Below are 21,053 nucleotides of genomic sequence, written 5' to 3'. Positions count from 1 at the left end.
GGTAGGGGCTGGCCCCAGGGAAGGGCGGACGGGCGCTGGACAGCCTCGGGGGCCCCCTCCCGAGGAGCGCCCCAGACCCCCTGGGGCCGGCGTGGGGACTGCGTATGGGACGCGATGGCCAGCGGGCGCCCGTCGGGACCCAGGGACTGGCCGGGACCCGAGGGGAGGGACGGTGCGGTGGGGCCCGCGGAGCGACCTGCTCAACTAACTCGCAGCGACGCCAGGCGGGCGCGGGGCGGGTGGCGGGGCGGGAGGGGCGCCCTCCAGGCCGGGCTGCTCACCTGCGCCCGCCGCTCCGCCGGGGCCCGCCGGGGCCCGCCGGGGCCGGGGTGCGAGCGCCGCCGCCGCAGCTGCCCGGGAGACCCGGGGCCGCGCGGGGGCTCTGGGGGGAGGAGCAGTGGGTCCCGCCGCCCGGCCCCGCCCCGGGCCCCAGCCCCGCGCGCCCCTCCCGGCTAAGCTGGGGGCTCGGGGGCTAGGCGGCCGCGGCTCGGGATTTTCCAGGCTGCGGAGGTGAAGCTGACGGATCTCCGAGCTCCGCCCCGCCCCGCCCCGCAGGGTCCTAGCGCCCGCCCCCGCCGGCCCCGGGAGGGGACACGGCGCGCGAGGGGCAAGTCCCCAGCGGGGACCGGGGACGGGGTGAGGAGAGGCCAAGACAGAGTGGGCTCTGCGAGGAAGGGCCACGAGGTGCAAGAAGAGGAATTCTGGAAGTTAACTGTGAACCCCTTCTCTCCACCACCTCCCATACTCACAGGTACACACCTCTGCAACAACCTACAGTATTTACACACAGGCACGCTGTCCCCAGAACAACCCAGAGACGCCCCCACGCAATACCCCAGAGATCCAAAGATGGGCACACACCCCCATGACAATCAAGAGACTAACTCGCAGGGATGACAGCCCCACAGCAGCTCAGAGATGCCCACAGCTTTCATCCCCCACCAAGCTAGAGGCACACCAAGCCTACACACACCCAACCCCATTCCCACTGGGCTGTGCAAACCCAGCAGGAAGCCGATCCAACCTACAAGGCTCAAGGTTCACAAGCTGGCCAGACGTGGGCAAAATCTCCACCCCAGTCTCACTCCTACCTGGGAGCTTGAACCGGGACTCCCTCCAAGCCCCACACTCTGGCCCTTGTACACACACACACACACACGCACGCACACCTCCTGTGCACTAGACTAGGCTCTCAAGAGCATCTGGCCCAGGGCTCGGGGCTCTCTTACCTCCCCAGGCGGAGTTGGCCAGAACTCCATAGCTACCTGCACCAGCGCTCCTGCCATCCCTTCCAGCCAGGGAGGCTCCCCCCTGCCCCCTGGGTCCTAGTGCCAGCTCTTCCTCCATCTGCTCTGTGTGAACTGAGGCCAGTAGCTCAACTTCTCTGAGGCCAGGCCAGGGTGAGTGTGGCAGTCTGTCGCAGTGACTGTGGTGAGCTCCCCTGGATGAGCAACTAACAGGGTCCAACAAGAACCTGCCATGGTCATCCTGACCAGCACGCAGATCTCAGCCTCCTCCCACCTCCGTTCCTGTCTGTGCCCCGCTGCCTCCTCCTCTCTGGTCCTTAGTTTTCCATTTCCAGAAAAGGGTATCAGAATGGATAACCCTAAGGTGCCTCCTAGCCTCACCAGCCTAGAGCTCTAGGATGGAACAGCTTTTCTTACATGTGCTAAGAAAAAAACGAGGAGTCGAGGATTTGTCATGGTGCTTCACAAATAGAGGTGTTTCTTCCTGAAGTGCTTAAAGCACCAAGATGTTTGTAAATTAGGCCACATTTCAAAAATGAGTGGGGGTGAGTGGGGAGCTATGATGGCAAGTGACCCTAAAGGGCATCCTGCAAAGTGAATCCTGGACAATGTGCTGCAGGTCCTCATGAGGCCTGTGTGAATGACCTTAGATCTCCAGGCCTCCCATCTGCAGTGTGGGAGGCACAGTCAGATAATCACCCCATCCCTTCTAAACCACACTCCTGAAAAGTGTCTGGGAATGAGTGGGTGGCAGGGGGCTGGCTCTGGGCTCAGGATGCCCAGGCTCTGATTCTCTGCTATCTACCTCCTCTGCCTCTAACTCTAGGCAGGTCACTGCCCCTCCCCAGGCCTCAGCAGTTTTACCTGATACCCACACTGCCTGGGTGGGACACTCAGGCAGTGTGGGTATCAGATAAAACCCAAAGGGGACCCCAGTAGAGCCAAAGCCTGCTTTGCTTTGTGAACTGTATCCTCTTGGATCTGCCACAAGGAAAAGAGGTGGCAGCACTGGCCTGGTGGCTCCTGCCTTTTTAGGGCCCCAATAAAACACACCTCACCAGATAGCAGGCACCAGGGCAGCAAACCTCTCATACCCATCATCCAGTCCAGGGTAAAAAAGACAAGGCCAGGAGGTAGCAGTGAGGGCAGACTGATAGAAGGACTTCCCCAACCTAGAGAGCTGCCAGAGAGATAAAAACCCAGGGAGGTGCAGATGGCAAGAACCAAACCATCACTCAGATCCAAACACAGAAGAACCAAGAATCTTTTGGATCTTGGGTCAGTAAAGGTGGGCGACCTGGCATCCAAGGGCTCAGGCAGCCAGACCCTGGGCTCATCCCCTGCGGCCTAGGTTTACGTCAGGCTACCTCGCCAGCAGGTGGGTAGAAGGGTATCACCTCATTCTACTCATCATTAATTTGCCCTTGCAAATGCCACCCCTCCCAGGAATTTCAGTATCTCTGGCTCTGGGTCTCATGAAAACCTCTCAAATGTGACAAAGCCCATTCATATCCTTCTCAAAACACCCCTAAGCAGCCGAGAAGGGCCCCATCTGCTCCAGAGCAGAAGAATGAGCCCAGGAGGGCTGGAGGGGCTCTGGGAGAGGAGTCTGGGGAGGACCCACAACCTAGCAGCACAAAGGGCCTGTGGAGCTGGGTTCAAATCCTGGCCCTCTGATTTCCTAGCTGTGTCACCAGAAGCCAGTGACAGGCCTTCTCTGAGCCCCAGTTTCCTCATCTGGAATAATAATACCTATCCTCTGAGAATTGTGGCAGGGAAAAGAGTTGTATATGTGCCAGTTTCACCCCCAGATAAGTAACTAAAAATATAACTGGTGGGGGTGACTGGGGCAGGGAGGAATACACTGTCCAAAAATGCATGGTTCCAACAAAAAGTGTTAAGGTAACATCTTTCCATGATGGTTTGGCAAGTTTTGATTCTCATGGAAGATCAAACAATGGAAACAGTTTTGGCAAAGCATGACCCCTGCTCTGCCCACTGCAGTCCCCTGCGCCAGATCTGATCCCCTCCACAGGAAGTGAATTGAGGTGTCTCTCTGAGCCCCCAGGCCAGAGTACAGGTCTGGCTGCTCTCTGGGTCCCAGTTCCAGAATGGGGCATCACGGAGCAGGAGCCAGAGTGGGCATAGAAGGTGAGACTGTGTACGAGAAGGCGCTTGACAAACTGGGAAGCGGCATGGGAATGTGAGGCATCATTACACAGGGCACTGGGCAGGCCTGGATCTCACACGTGCCCCTCGCAGACAGAGAAGTTGAGGTTGTGAGGGGCACGGGGTGCCCCTGCATCACACAGCAAGTCAGAAGCCCTAAGTGGACTCCAGTAACTCAGGATTGATCTAGACTCCTGGAACCGGGGAAGGGAGCACTTGGAAAGAGTCACACCAGACTTTTTGTTCACTACCACCGGATGGCTGTTGGGGGAGGGGTCAGGGCACCTGCCTGGAGCCAGCCACCCCATGACCTGGTCCCTAACACTCCCCTCAACTCTCCACAGCAGAACTAAAGACCCCTCAGACTAAGGGCATCTGGCCCCACCCCCTCCCTGTACAGATAGAGAAACAAAAGATCCTACTAGCAGGGACAAAGCAGAAATAAGAATCTAGGGGCTGGGTGTGGTGGCCCACGCCTGTAATCCCAGCACTTGGGGAGGCTGATACGGGTGGATCATCTGAGGTCAGGAGTTCAAGACCAGCCTGGCCAACATGGTGAAACCCCATCTCTGCTAAAAATACAACAATTAGCCAGGTGTGGTGGCACACGCCTAGGAGCCTACTCGGGAGCCTGAGGCAGGAAAATCGCTTGAACCCGGGAGGCGGAGGTTGCAGTGAGCAGATATTGGGCCACTGCACTCCAGCCTGGGTGACAGGGCAAGGCTCTGTCTCAAAAAAAAAAAAAAAAGGAATAGGAATAAGAACCTAGGCCCCTCAGCTCCTAACCTGAGGCTCCTGCTCCTCCCACCCCCTATTACATACCACACCTTCCACTTGCCTGCCGGTGACCTTAACACAGTCACTGCCCTCTCTCAGCCTCAAGAGTCAGCCTCCCTCGGTGGCCCCCAACCTGCCCAGTGTCCTGGACAGTGAGGGGCCTGAAAGTCTAGCCTTGCTCCAGGATGCCCACCCCTACTCACCATCTAGTTAGACAGATGATGGCTGCCTTGATCTTCCCTCTGGGAGATGATAGGGTCCCACCCCTACCCCTTCTTCCCCACCCCCTCCTCAGGGGTAACCCTGCCTGCCAGTTTTGGTGGAGCAAATTCACAGGTTGTCCAGGGCAACAAGGCAGTGTCCTGGCACTGTTCTAGAAGATTAGGCAGTGACCTGTGTGATGTCACCAGGAAGCAGTGGCATGGAGGAGGGGTTCCAGAGACCCTCAGAAGGGTGCAGCAGGCCGGGCACGGTGGCTCACACCTGTAATCCCAGCACTTAGAGAGGCCAAAGCAGGCAGACTGCATGAGTCCCCAAGAGCTCAAGACCTGGCTGGGCAACATGGTGAAACTCCGTCTCTACTAAACATTAAAAAATTAGCTGGGCGTGGTGGTGCACACCTGAGGTCTCATCTACTCAGAAGGCTGAGGCAAGAGGATGGCTTGAGCCCGGGAGATCAAGGCTGCAGTGAGCTGAGATGGTGCCACAACACTCCAGCCTGGGTGACAGAGCAAGACTCTGTCTCCAGTTAAAAAAAAAAAAAGGTTCAGCACCAAGAACTCTGAGGCCCCCAGGGCTGGCTTGGCCTTGAGAGGGATGTGTTCTTCACAGTGGCAATAGGTGATCCATCCCAGTCCCACCTGGAGCCGGATCTAAGTGTTTGCCCAGGGTGGGTCTCATACCTTGCTGGGCCTCACTGAGCAAACAGCTCACACCTGCCCTGAGGGAGCTGTTGGAGCCTCAGGGAGCCACACTGTAGTGCGCAGCCTCAACGTCAGTGCAGGTCAGGGTCACCCCCACCTGCACTTCTCCTAATGTCCTGTCACAGTCCCACACAGAAACACTCCACCTTGGTATTACCCAAGTCCAGACCTACACAGCTACACACTTGGTCATGCCAGGCACACATGGCGCCAAAGTGGAGTTGCCAGATAAAATACAGGACGACAGCCAGGTGCAGTGGCTCACACCTGTAATCACACCTATAATTCCAGTGCTTTGAGATGCTAAGGTGGGAAGACTGCTTGAGGCCAGGAGTTTTGGGACCAACTTAGGGAACTTAGTGAGACGCCGTCTCTACAAAAAAATGTAAAACTTAGCTGGGCATGGTGGCACATGCTGGTAGTCCCAGCTACTAAGTAGGAGCCTGAGGTGAGAGGATCACTTGAGCCCAGGAGTTCGAGGCTGCAGCGAGCTATGATCGTACTACTGCACTCTAGCCTGGGTGACAGAGAGAGACCCTGTGTCAAAAAAAAAAAAAGGAAATGGGACAACTGAGACACAGAGAGGCTAAGTAACTTGTTCTAGACCACACACCACTAAGTAAGCAGTTTCAACCCAGATGGCCTGGCTTCCTAGCCCAAGCCATTATACAAGACCACTGAGCAGGGAACTTTGTGGCATCTGTCCTGCTTCCTCTTCCATCCTTCTCCCCACCCCATCCTCTGATCCCTGCACCTCTGAACCCTGGGAGCTGCCCTCTGGGCCTTGCAGGGGCTGTTGCCTCCCCTAGGCTCAGGGGAGGGAGAAGTCTAGCTGCAATCCCTGCCGCCACCACCATACAGGACTTCAGAGTTGACAGAATCCCCAGCAGGCGGGGAGGCCTCTTTTTTTTTTTTTTTTTTTTTTTCATTTACTTTGAAGTTACTTTAATTGAGAAATAGAAAACATCTTGAAAGGAAAAAAAACCCACTTGACAGGAGAACAGGCCTAGAGAGGGCCAGAGGCTTGTCCCAGGTGGGCAGGGCCTGAAGCAGAACCAGGTGGATTCTCCTTCCGGAGGGTTCTCAGGCCCAGATGGCCACACCCCGCTCTGCCTGCTGGGTCCTCCCGCTCTTGATGTCTATTGGGCACTGGCGCCTGCAGGAACTCAGTTCGATTGCGGGGTCGATGTGTCCTTCCAAAAGCCCTGGCGTTTCCTGTCAGAGGCGCCTGATCCATCTGCCTGACCCCAGGCCCTCCCTTCAGCTCTGTGCTCAGGCCAGGTGGGGGTGGAGCATCGGTGTCTTGTGTCTTCAGGAAGGACAAGGTTGTCTAGGCCTTCCTCCACCAAGGTGGGCAAGAACTCTAGCCCTGGGACCACAGCTTCTTTTCTAGCAACCCACACAACTTCCTTCTTTTGGTTTCTTCTTCTTTTTTATCTCAAAGTTGAGATAAACTGACTCAGGACAGTTTCCACCTCCTGGAACTGGTGGGGCCTCTGGGGAGGGCTCAGGGTCACCCTTTGGGTGATGGGAGAGGTTGGGGGGAGGCCAGCCCCAAAACGTAGCCTAGACTGTTACTGTTCCTGAGGGAAGGGGCTCCTCTGGGAGGCTTTGTGGCCTGAGTGCTGTGGGCCTGCTTGGGGATCCTGGACCTACCCAGGGAGACAGCATGGCCTCAGGTATAGCTCAACTTCCATACCCAGGGACCATACGCTGGGACATCTGGGGTAGGGTCTTCTCTCACTGGGCCTTATTTTCCTTATCTGTCTGATGGGGCTAACGGTCCCTGCCTGACCTTCTGCCAGAAGGGGTTGCGAAGGTGAGACCAAGTGCGAAAGGCACCTACTGTGGCCCAGTGCCCCTCCCTAGAGAGGGTGTGCAGAGCCGTGTGTGAGTGACAACCTACAGATCTCTGTGACCTCGGTGCTGGTGTGCGCATTCCCCAGGAGCACGAGTGACTGAGGCCTGTGTGGGAGCTGGGGTGTGACTGTGTAGCACTGCAAGGTTTCTCAATGTGGGTTAGGCAGTGCCTTGGGTGTAAGAGTACCAGATTTAGCAAATATTTGGGATGTACTTATAGTAAAAATGTATTTGTTGCTTATCTGAAACTCAGCCTTTTTTTTTTTTTTTTTTTTTTAGATGGCGTCTCACTCTGTTGCCCAGGCTGGAGTGCAGTGGCGCGATCTCGGCTCACCGCCACCTCCCAGATTCAAGTGAGTCTCTTGCCTCAGCCTCCCGAGTAGCTGGGACTACAGGCACACACCACCACGCCCGGCTAATTTTTGTATTTTTAGTAGAGATGAGGTTTCACTATGTTGGCCAGGCTGGTCTCAAACTCCTGACCTGATGATCTGCCTGCCTCAGCCTCCTAAAGTGCTGGGATTACAGGCGTGAGCCCCTGCTCCCAGCCCATTTTTTTTTTTAAAGATAGGATCTTGCCCTGTTGCCCAGGCTGGAGTACAGTGGTGCAATCATAGCACATTGCAGCCTTGAAATCTGGGGCTCAAGTGGTCCTCTCTCCTCAGCCTCCCGAGTAGCTGGGACCACAGGTGTGCACTGCCACGCCCAGCTAACTTTTTAATTTTCTGTAGAGATGGGGTCTTCCCAGGCTGGTCTCTAACTTCTGGCGTCAAGCAATCCTCCTGCCTTGGCCTCCCAAAGTGCTGAGATTATAGGTGTGAGTCATTGTGTCTGGCCTCAGTTGTTCCGTCTAAGTTGGGTAGACTAATAGAATTTCTGTCATGACAATGAGGATGAAGTGAGTTAATCCCGTGGAGTGCTTAGCACAGTGCCTGGCACACAGTGAGTGCTCAATAAATGCCACAGCTACTATCAGTTCTCAGTTCCTGAGCTTCCTTCCCCAGGTCTGGCATCTGTCTCCGAGGCCTGGCCTCTGTCCTACATCTTTGCTCCTCAATCTGGAGGCAATGATTTCTTTCTCCAGAGTGGGGTTAACCTAGAGCCTGGAGGGTTGAGAGGGAAGAGAGGTAGCTGAAATGACATCTTGTCCCCCTCCCTCACCCCCAATCCAAGCAGAACTGTGAAAGGCCTGGTGTCAATGGCATTTGCTCCTTGCATCCACACAGCCCCTCCTCAATGTCTGACAGCTGCATGCTGGGACAGCAGTGAGGCACAGGGGGTCTGGCCATGTCTAGCCAGAGGGCAGCATGGCACTGAGAGGTCCACATTCCAGGGACTGGCTCCCAGGACCGTGTGAGGACTGGTGTGGGCGGAATTCTCTAGGGGCTCTGTCTGAGAATGGGGCTGAAGGCTCTGCCCTGGGTCAAAGTTCACCCTGAGTTCCAAACCCACACCTGGAACAGGCCTGCAGCAGGATCAGCTTCCATGGGCACTGCTGTCCGGGGACTCCTACCAACCACTGCTCCCTGCCGTGAGTCCCTGCTTGTCCTGGGTCAGCAGGTATCTCCCTAGGCTTCCCGGGGGAAGACTGCCTTTTTCAGCACCTTCTAAATTTAGGGCTTGGGCTCCGTGACTCACTCCTGAGCCTGCTTTGCTCCCCTCCTCCAGGAATGTGCTCCCACGGGATCTGCATCCTCTGCTGCCTCAGACTGATGAAGGCCCCATAATCCTGCAGCAGCCACACGCACACCAAGGAGAGCTCCCAGCCCCACTCACCCCAGGCCAGCCCTGGGCTTCTCCCGACCAGGTCGTGTACTCTCCTTCCCTTACCTCTCCATCTTCCCAACCCTCCCTCCAAACCACAGCCCACCCAGGTGGCTACATTGGGAGCTGGCTCCAAGCATGACTATGAGGGTAGTGGGGGGAGAGAGGTGGAATCAAGCCCTGCCCCCTCCAGTGTGGCTGTGGGCAGAGCCCTCACCTGAAGTCAGGAGGCTTGAGTTCTGGACCAGACTCATGCTTACCTCGCCGTGGGGCTCTCCGTGAGTTCTTGGCCTCTCTGGGATTCTCTTTCCTCCTCTATAAATAAGGAGTTTGAACCAGACTTCCATTAGGGAAGCTTGAAACAGAGCTGAAGTGAGCACAGGGCCACGCCTCCAACTACTAACAAGGTGGGCTGGGGGGGGTATCTGATGTCAGGCCCTGTCTCCCACCCAGGCGCCCCTCTTCCCCCAGCCCCTGCTCCATGAGGGGAAATGAGGACCAAGAACCTGCTGTTAGCGTTCATGGACTTCTGCCGTGCAGGGAGGAAGCTCATGCACAACCCCACACCCTGAAAGGGCCAGAAAGAGCCCAGGATCTTGTTCTGGTCTGACTGTCCAGGGCTGTAATGTGTAGCTTTGAGTAAAAACCATCTTCACTCTTGGCCTCAGGTTGTGGGGAAGAGAATCATGTGCATGTGTAGGTGTAAACACTCGAGACATTTCTCCCCTGCCAGATTCCCAGAACTGGAGGAGGAGATGGGGACATGGGTCCTCCCTTGACTTCTAGAAATGCAGGCACCCAGGGCAGGGTGTGGAGGTATCTAGAGATGGTCAAACCTGGGGCTGCTGCTTCTCTGCCACTGCATGACTCTCGGAGAACCCCATCTGCGGCCTGCCTCGACCTGTGTTCACAAGTAACGACAGTAGCTAACAGTTACTGAATGCTTACCAGGGACCTGGTGCTGGTCTGTGCACTTAACAGGTCTTAACACATTTAATTTATAGATAAACCTTGATAACAGGTCTTAACTCATTTAATTTATAGGTAAACCTTGAGACAGTCCCAAGGCTTAGCATCCCCACTTTACAGACAATTTGAGGCTCAGAGAGGGGCAGGGACTCACCCGGGGTCACAGTCTTAAGTCACAGGGAGGGCTGGTTAAAAGCCAGGTCTGAGGGCAATCCTGGCTTCTATTTGCTACCCCAAGGTAGTCCTTCTCGGAGTATACATTAGACACTAAATAAATGTTTGATGAAGATGTTTGACTACTGCCATGTAATGGAAAGATCCCTGTCGTAGTCCAGTTCTACCCTAACTCCTTGTGTGTCCTTAATAGGGTCCTTTTCTGGCCGGGTGTGGTGACTCATGCCCATAATCCCAGCACTCTGGGAGGCTGCGAATGGATCACCTGAGGTCAGGAGTTTGAGACCAGCCTGGCCAACATGGTGAAACCGTGTCTCTACTGAAAATACAAAAAATTAGCCAGGCATGGTAGTGGGCACCTGTAATCCCAGCTACTTGGCAGGCTGAGGCAGGAGAATTGCTTAAACCCAGGAGGCAGAGGTTGCAGTGAGCCAAGATCGCACCCTTGCACTCCAGCCTGGGCAACAAGAGTGAAACTCCGTCTCAAAAAAAAAAAAAAAAAGAGTCCTTTTCCTTCTTTAGCCTCAGTTTCTCTGGCTGAAAAACAGAAATGATAAGTGAAGGCCCAGATAATTAAATGCCTGGAGGTGAATCCAAGATCCACCTCCAGATAATTCCATCAAATTATCTTGGATATCTTTTTGTTTTTGTTTTTTTGTTTTGTTTTGTTTTGTTTTGAGACGGAGTTTCGTTCTTGTTGCCCAGGCTGGAGTGCAATGGCACCATCTCGGCCCATGACAACCTCCGCCTCCTAGGTTCAAGCGATTCTTCTGCCTCAGCCTCCTGAGTAGCTGGGACTACAGGCATGCACCACCACACCCGGCTAATTTTTTTTTTTTGAGACAGAGTCTCACTCTGTCGCCCAGGCTGGAGTGCAGTGGCGCCATCTCGGCTCACCGCAAGCTCCGCCTCCCGGGTTCATGCCATTCTCCTGTCCCAGCCTCCCCAGTAGCTGGGACTACAGGCGCCCACCACCACGCCCGGTTAATTTTTTTTTTGTATTTTTAGTAGAGACGGGGTTTCTCCACGTTGGTCAAGCTGATCTCGAACTCCCAACCTCAGGTGATCGGCTCGCCTCAGCCTCCCAAAGTGCTGAGATTACAGGCGTGAACCACTGTGTCTGGCCTATCTGGGATATCTTGAAGGATCTTGGATTTCTATTTCTACATATACCTGCCTTTCATGACTTGCCTGGGGAGGCCCAATCTGTAACGAGACCTCAGGGTCTCCCAGCCCTTCTCCCAACCTACCCCCAAAACCTCTAAGAGCACTCCAGAGAGAATCAGCTGCATACAGCCCAGCTCCACTGCTCCAAGGGACAGAGAAAAGTCCCCTTCCCTGGGGGTAGCTGCATGATCCTGCAGGTGCCATGGTGTGCCTAGGTGCCACCTAGCTTCACCTGGCTGGGGAGTGGCTCCTACGACCTCAGCTCAATGCGCATCACTTCCCCTTCTCATCACCCAGGCCAGCCCAGGTATCACCTCCAGCTCCACTGCCCCCAGATGGAGTCACCTGAGTACCCAATTCCTCCCAAGCTCAGAAACAGGGTCCACTGCCTTCCCACTCCTTTCCATTCAGAGTCTGTCCCCTTAGTGATGCCCCCTCATCTGTCACACCTGGGCTCTTTCCCTTACCTGGGCCACTGACCTGAGAAGCAGGGTCTGTACAGCTCCAGCAACACTCTCCTCTTCCTCCAGAATTCTCCAGATCCTCCTCAGCTTCTTGCCTCTGGTGGTCATCTCGACACAGCAGGGTCTTCCTCCATCAGGCCAAGGTGGGGGTAGGAGAAGAATTGGGAACAGGGACTCCCCTAGGTTCTCAGGGTACAGTCAGTCAATCTAAGCCTGTATCCAACAAAGACACTGACCCCTAGGGTACAAGGAAGGGCTCCAGGCCCAAAGGCAGGAGGATTAGGCTTTAGCTCTTGCTCATAGCCTGCTGAGACCTGGGGCAAGCCCCTGTCCCTCTTGGGGCCCTCAGGTTTGCAATTTGCAGAATGAGGAAATGAGTTCCTCAATCTACAATCACCCGACTATAATAATATTTTGCCTTTATATACTGCGTGGGTAAATTCCTGAAAGTAAACTAAGCTGTTTTCACCCCTGGATCTCATTTGATCTTCCCAGCAGCCTGTTCGCATTTACAAATGAGAAAGCTCAGGTCCCTAAGGGAACAAAATTACCCAAAGTCACACAGCAAGCTGGAAGCAGAGCCTGGGTGCAGTCCTTGAATCCTGATCCTTCCCTGGTCCTTTGCTCTCTATGATGCTGGGAATCTGCCTGACTTCCTCTAACCTGTTGCCCTATTTGTAAAAGGACTGTAAAGCTGTCCCATTTGTAAAAGGACGGTTGTGAGGACTGAATTAGGAGAGGCTATGAAGAGAGTCATTCCTTGTGAATCATAAAAGAAAAGACCACAGAACGATGACTGGACCGTTAGGTTACTATTTATTACGGTTATCTTCGCTAAGGCGCCCCCACGTGTCGATCCCGAGACTCTCGGCTTGCGCAGGCGCTCTTTGGTGTTTACAGAGGCCGCGAAGCCCCGCGTTTGCGCGTGCGCTTCCGGCCCAGGACCGCCCAGAGGTCCCTGACTAGGGGCGGACTAGGGGCACCTTTGCCTCGCGCCCCCTAGTGGTTGTCGCCGCTCTGTCACCACGGCTCCCGGGGCCTCTGTCGGCTCCACTTTGGTTGAGACGTCTCCACAGCCCAACAACGGCGGCGATCTGAGGAGAGGCAGGAGAAAATACGGCGCGCTCGGCATCGCCCTTCTGACTGGGGACTCCAGCATCTCAGTCACCGCTTCACCAAGCCCCAGGTGCAGGTTCTAGCATCCATCACGGCAAACTGGAGACCGCGGTGAATTCCACCGGAATGGCGCGCGCATTGCCACATGGGAACTGTAGTTCTCGGCTAGGACCTTTCTGGGGCTGGGCCGCTGGAAAAACTACATTTCTCAGGAGCTCAAGAGTCAGGCTGACAGAAAGGGGGCCCGCGGCATGTTGGGAGATGGAGTTTGGGGGTTCCTGCTAGCAGGGAAACAGTGAAGCAATGGAGCCAAGTGTTCTGAGCCTGGGCCTGTGCGTTTGAGTTGGGCAGGAGTTACACAGTAGCTCTTATAAGAGCGGAGTAGCATTGTTGCGGCTTTTAGAAAGAATACTACTTATTAGTTGTGTGATCTGAGCGATCAAGACAAATGCCCCTTTATCTTTTTTATTTAATTATTTTTTGAGACAGGGTCTCTTTCTGTCAGGCTGGAGTGCAGTGGCCCCAGAACTGCTGGCCTCCCGCCTCACCCTCCCAAAGTGCTGGGATTATAGGCATGAGCCATCAGGCCTGGCCAGATGCCCTTTTATCAACTACGATGGACCTTAAGGTTAAGGTTAAGGAAACAAACGTTGCCTACCTCAGGGCTCAGCTGGCATGGCAACTTCTTAAATTTCTACTGCTGCCAGAAAAACCACACTCTTACTAACCCCCTGGCAATAGGAGCTATCAGGCAAATTGTCAGACTCTTCTTTACTGGGATTTACAACTCAGACCACTACAACGCTGATCGACAGAGGACAGGCCTTACAAACATTCTTTCCTGATAAGTAACTGCAGACCTCAAGCCAGTTTCAGCAAGCTCATAGAGACTGCACGCAATCTGTGTTTGTGTCCTATAGTTCACCTTTTGATGCAAAGAACCAAATTCCACCTCATTTTAATGCAAAAACCCCATCCCAAAGTGAACATGGAATGTATGTTACAGGTGTTTACCCATTGCGCATGCACTCACGTCCCCTCATAAATATGTATAGCTTTTCCCCCAAACCTGCTGAATATGTATGATTATTGTGAAATACAGACCCTGTGAGTCATAAAAACCAGCCTAGGCCGGACGTGGTGGCTCACGCCTGTAATCCCAGCACTTTGGGAGGCCAAGACGGGCGGATCACGAGGTCAGAAGATCGAGACCATCCTGGCTAACACAGTGAAACCCTGTCTCTACTAAAAATACAAAAAAATTAGCCAGGCGTGGTGGCGGATGCCTGTAGTCCCAGCTACTCGGGAGGCTGAGGCAGGAGAATGGCATGAACCCGGGAGGTAGAGGTTGCAGTGAGCCGAGATCGCACCATTGCATTCCAGCCTGGGCGACTGAGCGAGACTCCGTCTCAAAAAAAAAAAAAAACCAGTCTGCCTTTTCCCTATACAGAGACAGCACCTTTGGTACATGCAGGAGAGTGTCTCTTCTCAGTTTGCAAACTGATGTCGCTAATGAAACTGCCCTTTACTATTTAGGCATCCTGGTGTTCTAGAGGGCAACAGTCTGCACCTCTCACAGGGCTTCCTCTTCCATCACTCCTCAGAGACTGTATTCACAGGGGTCACCTGTGTGTGAGATGCTGTTTGTCTCTTTTGGGGGGAGGGCAGGGGCTGTTCGTTTGTGGGGTTTTTTTTTGTTTGTTTGTTTGTTTGTTTTTTGAGACGGAAACTCGCTCTGTCACCCAGGCTGGAGTGCAGTGGCGCGATCTGGGCTCACTGCCAGCTCCACCTCCTGGTTTCACGCCATTCTCCTGCCTCAGCCTCCCGAGTAGCTGGGTCTACAGGCACCTGCCACCACGCCGGGCTAATTTTTTTTTTTTTTGTATTTTTTTAGTAGAGATGGGGTTTCACCGTGTTAGCCAGGATGGTCTCTATCTCCTGACCTTGTGATCCGCCCGCCTTGGCCTCCCAAAGTGCTGGGATTACAGGCGTGAGCCACCATGCCCGGCCTTGTTTTTGTTTTTTTGAGACAGGGTCTCGTTCTGTCACCCAGGCTGGAGGCAAGACCATTGTTCACTGCAGCCTGGACCTCCTGAGCTCAATCTATTCTCCCACCTCAACCTCCTGAGTAGCTGTGATTATAGGCACACACCACTACACCTGGCTAATTTTTTTTTTTCAATTCTAACTTTAATAATGTTTTGCCTTTTTTTTTTTTTTTTTTAGATGGAGTCTTATTCTGTCACCCTGGCTGGAGTGCAGTGGCACGATCTTGGCTCACTGCAACCTCCGCCTCCCGGGTTCAAGTGATTCTTCTACTTCAGCCTCCCAAGTAGCTGGGATTACAGGCGCACACCAAAACGCCCAGCTAATTTTTTTTTTTTTTTTTTTTTGAGAGGGAGTCTTGCTCTGTTGCTCAGGCTGGAGTGCAGTGTCATGATCTTGGCCCACTGCAACCTCTGCTTCCTGGGTTCAAGAGATTCTCCCGCCTCAGCCTCCTGAGTAGCTGGGATTACAGGCGCTTGCTACCAGCAATTTTTTTTTTTTTGTATTTTTTTAGAGATGGGGTTTCACGCTGTTGGTCAGGCTGGTCTTGAACTCCTGACCTCGTGATCCGCCCACTTTGGCCTCCCAAAGTGCTGGGATTACAGGCGTGAGCCATCATGCCCGGACTAATTTTTGTATTTTTAGTAGAGACAGCATTTCACCATGGTGGCCAGACTGGTCTCAAACTCCTGACCTCAGGTGATCCCCCTGCCTTGGCCTCCCAAAGTGCTGGGATTACAGGTGTGAGCCACCGCGCCAGCCTAATTTTTTGTAATTTTTGTAGAGACAGGGTTACGCCATGTTGCCCAGGCTGGTCTCAAACTCTTGAGTTCAAGGGATCCTCCTGCCTTGGCTCCCAAAGTGCTGGGATTACAGGCATGAGCCACCCCACCTGACCTCAAACTCCTCTTTGGAAAAAAAGTATGGGCCACAGATTCTACCATGGCTATTGTCTCTTTCCCAGGTTTGTCCTCAACCATGGCAAAATAAATCTCTAAACTGATAGAGACCTGTCTCAGGTACTTTTTGGTTTACGAAATTGTATTAATAGGCCGGGCGCAGTGGCTCACGCTTGTAATCCCAACACTTTCGGAGGCCAAGGCATGGGGATCTCTCGAGGCCAGGAGATCGAGACCAGCCTGGCCAACGTTCCGAAAACCTGTCTCTACCAAAAATACAAAAATTAGTCAGGCATGGTGGTGCACACTTGTAATCCCAGCTACTTAGGAGGCTGAGGCAGGAGAATCGCTTGAGCCTGGGAGGTGGAGGTTGCAGTGAGCCAAAATTGTGCCACTGCACTCTGATCTGGGCAACAGAGTGAGACTCTGTCTCAAAAAAAAAAAAAAATTTAAAAAATTATATGGATAAGAATGAGGCCGGTTGCTGTGGCTCATGCCTGTAATCCCAGCACTTTGGGGAGCTGAGATGGGCAGGTCACTTGAGGTCAGGAGTTCGAGACCACCAGCCTAGCCAACATAGCGAAACCCTATCTCTACTAAAAATACAAAAATTAGCTGGGCATGGTGGCACGTGCCTATAGTCCCAGCTACTCGAGGCTGAGGCAGGAGAATCGCTTGAACCCGGGAGACAGAGGTTGCAGTGAGCTGAGATCGTGCCACTGTACTCCAGCCTTGGTGACAGAGTGAAACTCCATCTCAAAAAAAAAAAAAAAAAAAAAAAAAGACAAGAAAAAAGAAAAAGAAAAACTCTTGCCTGGAAGATCTAAGTCACTAAATGGACAGGGTTTATAATGCAGGTACGGAGATCCAGGTAAGGAAGTTTTAAACACAATATTCCATATCTATCTTATTTTTTCCAAAGAAACAGGACTGTAGGTCCTGTGGCAGGCAGTCCAGAACTGATGCCAGCCCCTTTATACACAGCTCTGCTTTGCTTTGAGCCTATCAAAATATTGCTTCATTTAAATTTCCCCTCATCTCCAACCCCTCCCAAACCCTGTGAAACTATCTTCCTTTGTGCTTAGTGGGACACTCCTCGGTTTCTCCAGTGTGCTGTCTGTCTCATTACAAGGGGACAAGAAACCTGACTTCATCAAACCATGGGTTTGTCCCTTGGTGGTCTTGGATGATTGGGCTAGGATAGCCTGAAATACTGGTGTCCAGCCGGGCGTGGTGGCTCACGCCTGTAATCCCAGCATTTTGGGAGGCCAAGGTGGGCGTGGATCACGAGGTCAGGAGATCAAGACCATCCTGGCTAACATGGTGAAACCCCATCTCTACTAAAAATACAAAAAAATTAGCCAGGCGTGGTGGCGGACGCCTGTAGTCCCAGCTACTCGGGAGGCTGAGGCAGGAGAATGGTGTGAACCCAGGAGGCAGAACTTGCAGTGAGCCCAGATCACACCACTGCACTCCAGCCTGGGCGACAGAGTGAGACTCTGTCTCAAAAAAAAGAAAAAAAAAATACTGGTGTCCTCCAGGTCTGCCACAGGCCCTCTCTTCACTTTGCGCACTTTTTTGGGATGACCTCATTCACTTCCATCTATATGCTTATAGCCCCCAAACCTCCAGCTCAGGCCTTCCTCCTGCCTTTAGGACATCTCCCTCTGGTCAACTCACAAGTTCCTTAAACTAGGTGTGTTCAAAACTGACTTTTTTTTTTTTTTTTTTTTTTTTGCTGACTCTTTGGTTGGAGGGCAGCTACTCCTCACTGGACCAGGTTCTTCTTCACTCACTGCCCACAAACTGCTTCACATTGAATCGGCTGTTTTTCACATAGATCAATATCCTAAAACCTTAGAAAGCTGGGAGGATTTCAGGGTGGGGGAAGGTAGAAACTGGGCCCGATTTGCTCTGCCCCCTCATCCCTGTCTCTTGACAAGGGGTTGGGCCTCAAGGTGGAGGCTGCAGAGGATGTCCCGCCTTTCTACGCCTTCTCCTGATCTGAGCTCTCGTGGTCTCCTACCTTGAAGACTTTCTAGTCAGTTTCCCCACCCCCTCCAGTCTCGATCCCTTCTTGTGTCTTGGGAATTTCACAGCCACCTCTCTTCCCTGATCCTGGTGGCTTTCTCCTGGGGTCAGCTGAGATCTCTGCAGAGGGGCAGGCTGTGGCCTGTCTGCTGCTGGGAGGGGGAGTACTATGACAGGAAGCTTCTCTGTGGCTGTGCCTGGTTTTCCTTCTAACACTTCTTGAAACCAAACACACTTCAACAGAGGGTCTAACTTCTTTGTGAGGGGATCCTCTTACCACTTCATCCCAATCCACCTCTGCCACATCTCATACCAAAGAAATTTGTATTCCTTTTATTCACATGACTTTGACCCGGCTTCTTTTAAAATAATATGTAGTCATCTTCCTCTCTCTTGCCTTTTTTTTTTTTTTTTTTCTGAGATGGAGTTTCGCTCTGTCACCCATGCAGAGTGCAGTGGCACTATCTCGGCTCATTGCAACCCTCGCCTCCCAGGTACAAGTGATTCTCCTGCCTCAGCCTCATGAGTAGCTGGGACTACAGGCATGCACTGCCATGCCTGGCTAATTTTTTGTATTTTTAGTAGAGATGGGATGTCACCATGTTGGCCCAGCTGGTGCTTGAACTCCTGACCTCAAATGATCCACCTGCCTCGGCCTCCCAAAATGCTGGGATTACAGGCATGAGCCATTGCGCCCGGCATCTCTTGCCCATTTCAAAGCATTTTCCACATTAGCCAATATTGAATGATGCTTGATTCTTCCCTTGGAGAGAGGAAAGGTATAATTTCAGTTCACTCCATCCCAAACACTGTTTTCCCTTTAAGGTGTCAACCTAAATAACAGAGAGTCTCTTTAAAAGAAAATGACGTTTATTTGGGACTAGAACATCGCAATGGGAATACACATGCCATAGAAACCAGTGCGTATTCAGGGAGGTAAATGAAGACAAATGTTTTCAAAGGGAAAAAACGAGGAGGATTATATAATTGTTTTGAAATAATTATGCTTGGCTACAGAGATCAGGTGACACCAGTCTGCGGTTGGCCAGGCAGTTGCTGGGCAGATTTCCTCACAGAAGTATTTTTATTTTTATTTATTTATCTATTTATTTTTTTGTGGAAGGTTGCAGTGGCTTTTGTACCAGGTTGTGGTTTTTATAGTCGCTTGTGATTGTTTTTCTTTTCTTTTCTTTTTTTTTTTGAGACGGAGTCTGGCTCTGTCACCCAGGCTGGAGTACAGTGGTACAATCTTGGCTCACTGCAACCTCCACCTCCCAGGTTGAAGTGATTCTCCCGCATCAGCCTCCTGAGTAGCTGGTATTACAGGCTTGTGTGACCACGCCTGGCTAATTTTTGTATTTTTGGTGGAGACAGGGTTTCGCCATGTTGGCCAGGCTGGTTTCGAACTCCTGACCTCAAGTGATCCTCCTGCCTTGGCCTCCCAAAAGTGCTGGGATTACAGGCATGAGCCACTGTGCCTGACCTGTGATTGTTTTTCTTTTTCTCTTTTTTTTTTTGAGATGGAGTTTCACTCTTGTCGCCCAGGCTGGAGTGTAATGGCACGATCTTGGCTCACTTGGGTTCAAGTGATTCTCCTGCCTCAGCCTCCCAAGTAGCTGGGACTACAGGTGTGTGGCACTACACCTGGCTAATTGTTTTGTATTTTTAGTAGAGACGGGGTTTCACCATTTTGGCGAAGCTAATCTCGAACTCCTGACCTCAAGGATCCACCTGCCTCAGCCTCCCAAAGTGCTGAGATTACAGGTGGGAGCCACCATGCCTGGCCTGTGATTGTTTTTCTTAGGAGGCATATAAGCATGACAGTTCTCTCTTCATATCCTTCCCTGACTGTACTGTCAGGGTTTTTTTTAAATTAATTAAGCTGCTAAGTTGTAGGTAATTTGTGTTAAAATAAATTATTAAAATTAATTGATTAATTTTTTTTGGAGATAGAGTCTCACTCTGTCACCCAGGCTGGAGTGCAGTGGCACGATCTTGGCTTACTGTAACCTCTACTGCCTGGGCTCAAGTGATCCTCCCCCTTAGCCTCCTGAGCAGCTGGGATTACAGGTGTGCGCCACCATGCCTGGGTAATTTTATAATTTTTGTAGAGACAGGGTCTTGCCATGTTGCCCAGGCTTGTCTTGAACTCCTGGGCTCAAGCAATCCTCCCACCTCAGCCTCCTGAAGTGCTGCGATTGCAAGTATGAGCCACCACACCCAGCCTTGTTTTTTTTTTTTAAACACTAGTGACTCCGTTTTGTTATTGTTGTTGCCGGTTTTTTTTTTTTTTTTTTTTTTTTTTTTTTTTTTGAGATAGAGTCTCTCTCTGTCACCCAGGCTGGAGTGCAGTGGCATGATCTCGGCTCACTGCAAGCTCTGCCTTCCTGGGTTCATGCCATTCTCCTGCCTCAGCCTTCCGAGCAGCTGGGACTACAGGCACCCACCACCACGCCCGGCTAATTTTCTTTTTTTGTATTTTTAGTAGAGACAGGGTTTCACCGTGTTAGCCAGGATAGTCTAGATCTCCTGACCTCGTGATCCGCCCGCCTCAGCCTCCCAAAGTGCTGGGATTACAGGCATGAGCCACCGCGCTCGGCGTTTTTTGTTTTGTTTTTTTTTTTTGAGACAGGATTTCCCTCTGTTGCCCAGGCTGGAGTGCAGTGGTGTGATCAGGGCTTCCTGCAGCCTCAACCTCCTCCTGGGCTCAAGTGATCTGCCCACCTCAACCTCCCAAAGTGCTGAGATTATAGGTGTGACCCAACGCTCTGGGCCAAGTGACTCCATTTTGATTCTGGCAACTTTCATAAAATAATAGTGAATAGTGAGTGCATGTGGTATGCACACAAGGTCAGGGAGTGCTGAGACCCCATTAGCAACTGCTATGGTCTGAATGTTGGTATCACCCCAAAATCCATACATTGGAACCTGATACCCAATGTGATAGTATTCAGATGTGGGGCTTTGGGGGAATGATTAAATCATGAGGGCTCCACCCTCATGAGTGGAATTAATGCCCTTATAAAAGAGACTCGAGGGAGCTTCCCAGGCCTCTTCTACCATGTGGGAATGGAGAGAGAAAGCATCGTCTTTGAAGCAGACAGCAGCCCTCACCAGACACTGAATCTGTTGGTGTCTTGATCTTGGACTTCCCAGCCTCCAGAAATGTGAGCAATAACTTTCTCTTGTTTATAAATTACCCACTCTAGGGTGTTTTATTATAGTAGCCCCAAAAGACTAAAACAGTGGCCAGGCGCGGTGGCTCATGCCTGTAATCCCAGCACTTTGGGAGGTGGGTGGATCACAAGGTCAGGAGATCAAGACCATCCTGGCTAACACGGTGTGGTGGCGGGTGCCTGTAGTCCCAGCTACTCGGGAGGATGAGGCAGGAGAATGGCTTGAACCCGGGAGGTGGAGCTTGCAGTGAGCCGAGATCGTGCCACTGCA

The 21,053-nt window shown here is 52.4% G+C and overlaps 1 protein-coding gene across 3 annotated transcripts in view; it reads right to left on the bottom strand.

Moving 5' to 3' along the window:
* Positions 1-21,053, bottom strand: part of STARD10 (StAR related lipid transfer domain containing 10) — a 59,313-nt gene that overhangs the window by 27,572 nt on the left and 10,688 nt on the right. For 2 of the 3 annotated variants that reach the window (XM_030829080.1, XM_030829081.1), the window contains exons 3-4: positions 11,518-12,608; positions 9,001-9,055 (exon numbers count right to left, since the gene is read on the bottom strand). In XM_030829080.1, the coding sequence (XP_030684940.1) occupies positions 9,001-9,055; positions 11,518-11,622 (160 nt within the window). In that variant the 5' untranslated portion in view covers positions 11,623-12,608. The remainder of the gene's footprint in view (positions 1-9,000; positions 9,056-11,517; positions 12,609-21,053) is intronic. The other variant, XM_003254756.4, reaches the window with a different exon arrangement.

Source organism: Nomascus leucogenys, chromosome 15 (genome assembly GCF_006542625.1).
Source record: "Nomascus leucogenys isolate Asia chromosome 15, Asia_NLE_v1, whole genome shotgun sequence".
In the NCBI taxonomy this organism is placed as follows: Eukaryota; Metazoa; Chordata; class Mammalia; order Primates; family Hylobatidae; genus Nomascus; species Nomascus leucogenys.
The sequence above is the reverse complement of the archived record's forward strand: the minus strand, read 5'-3'. Positions and strand labels throughout refer to the sequence as shown.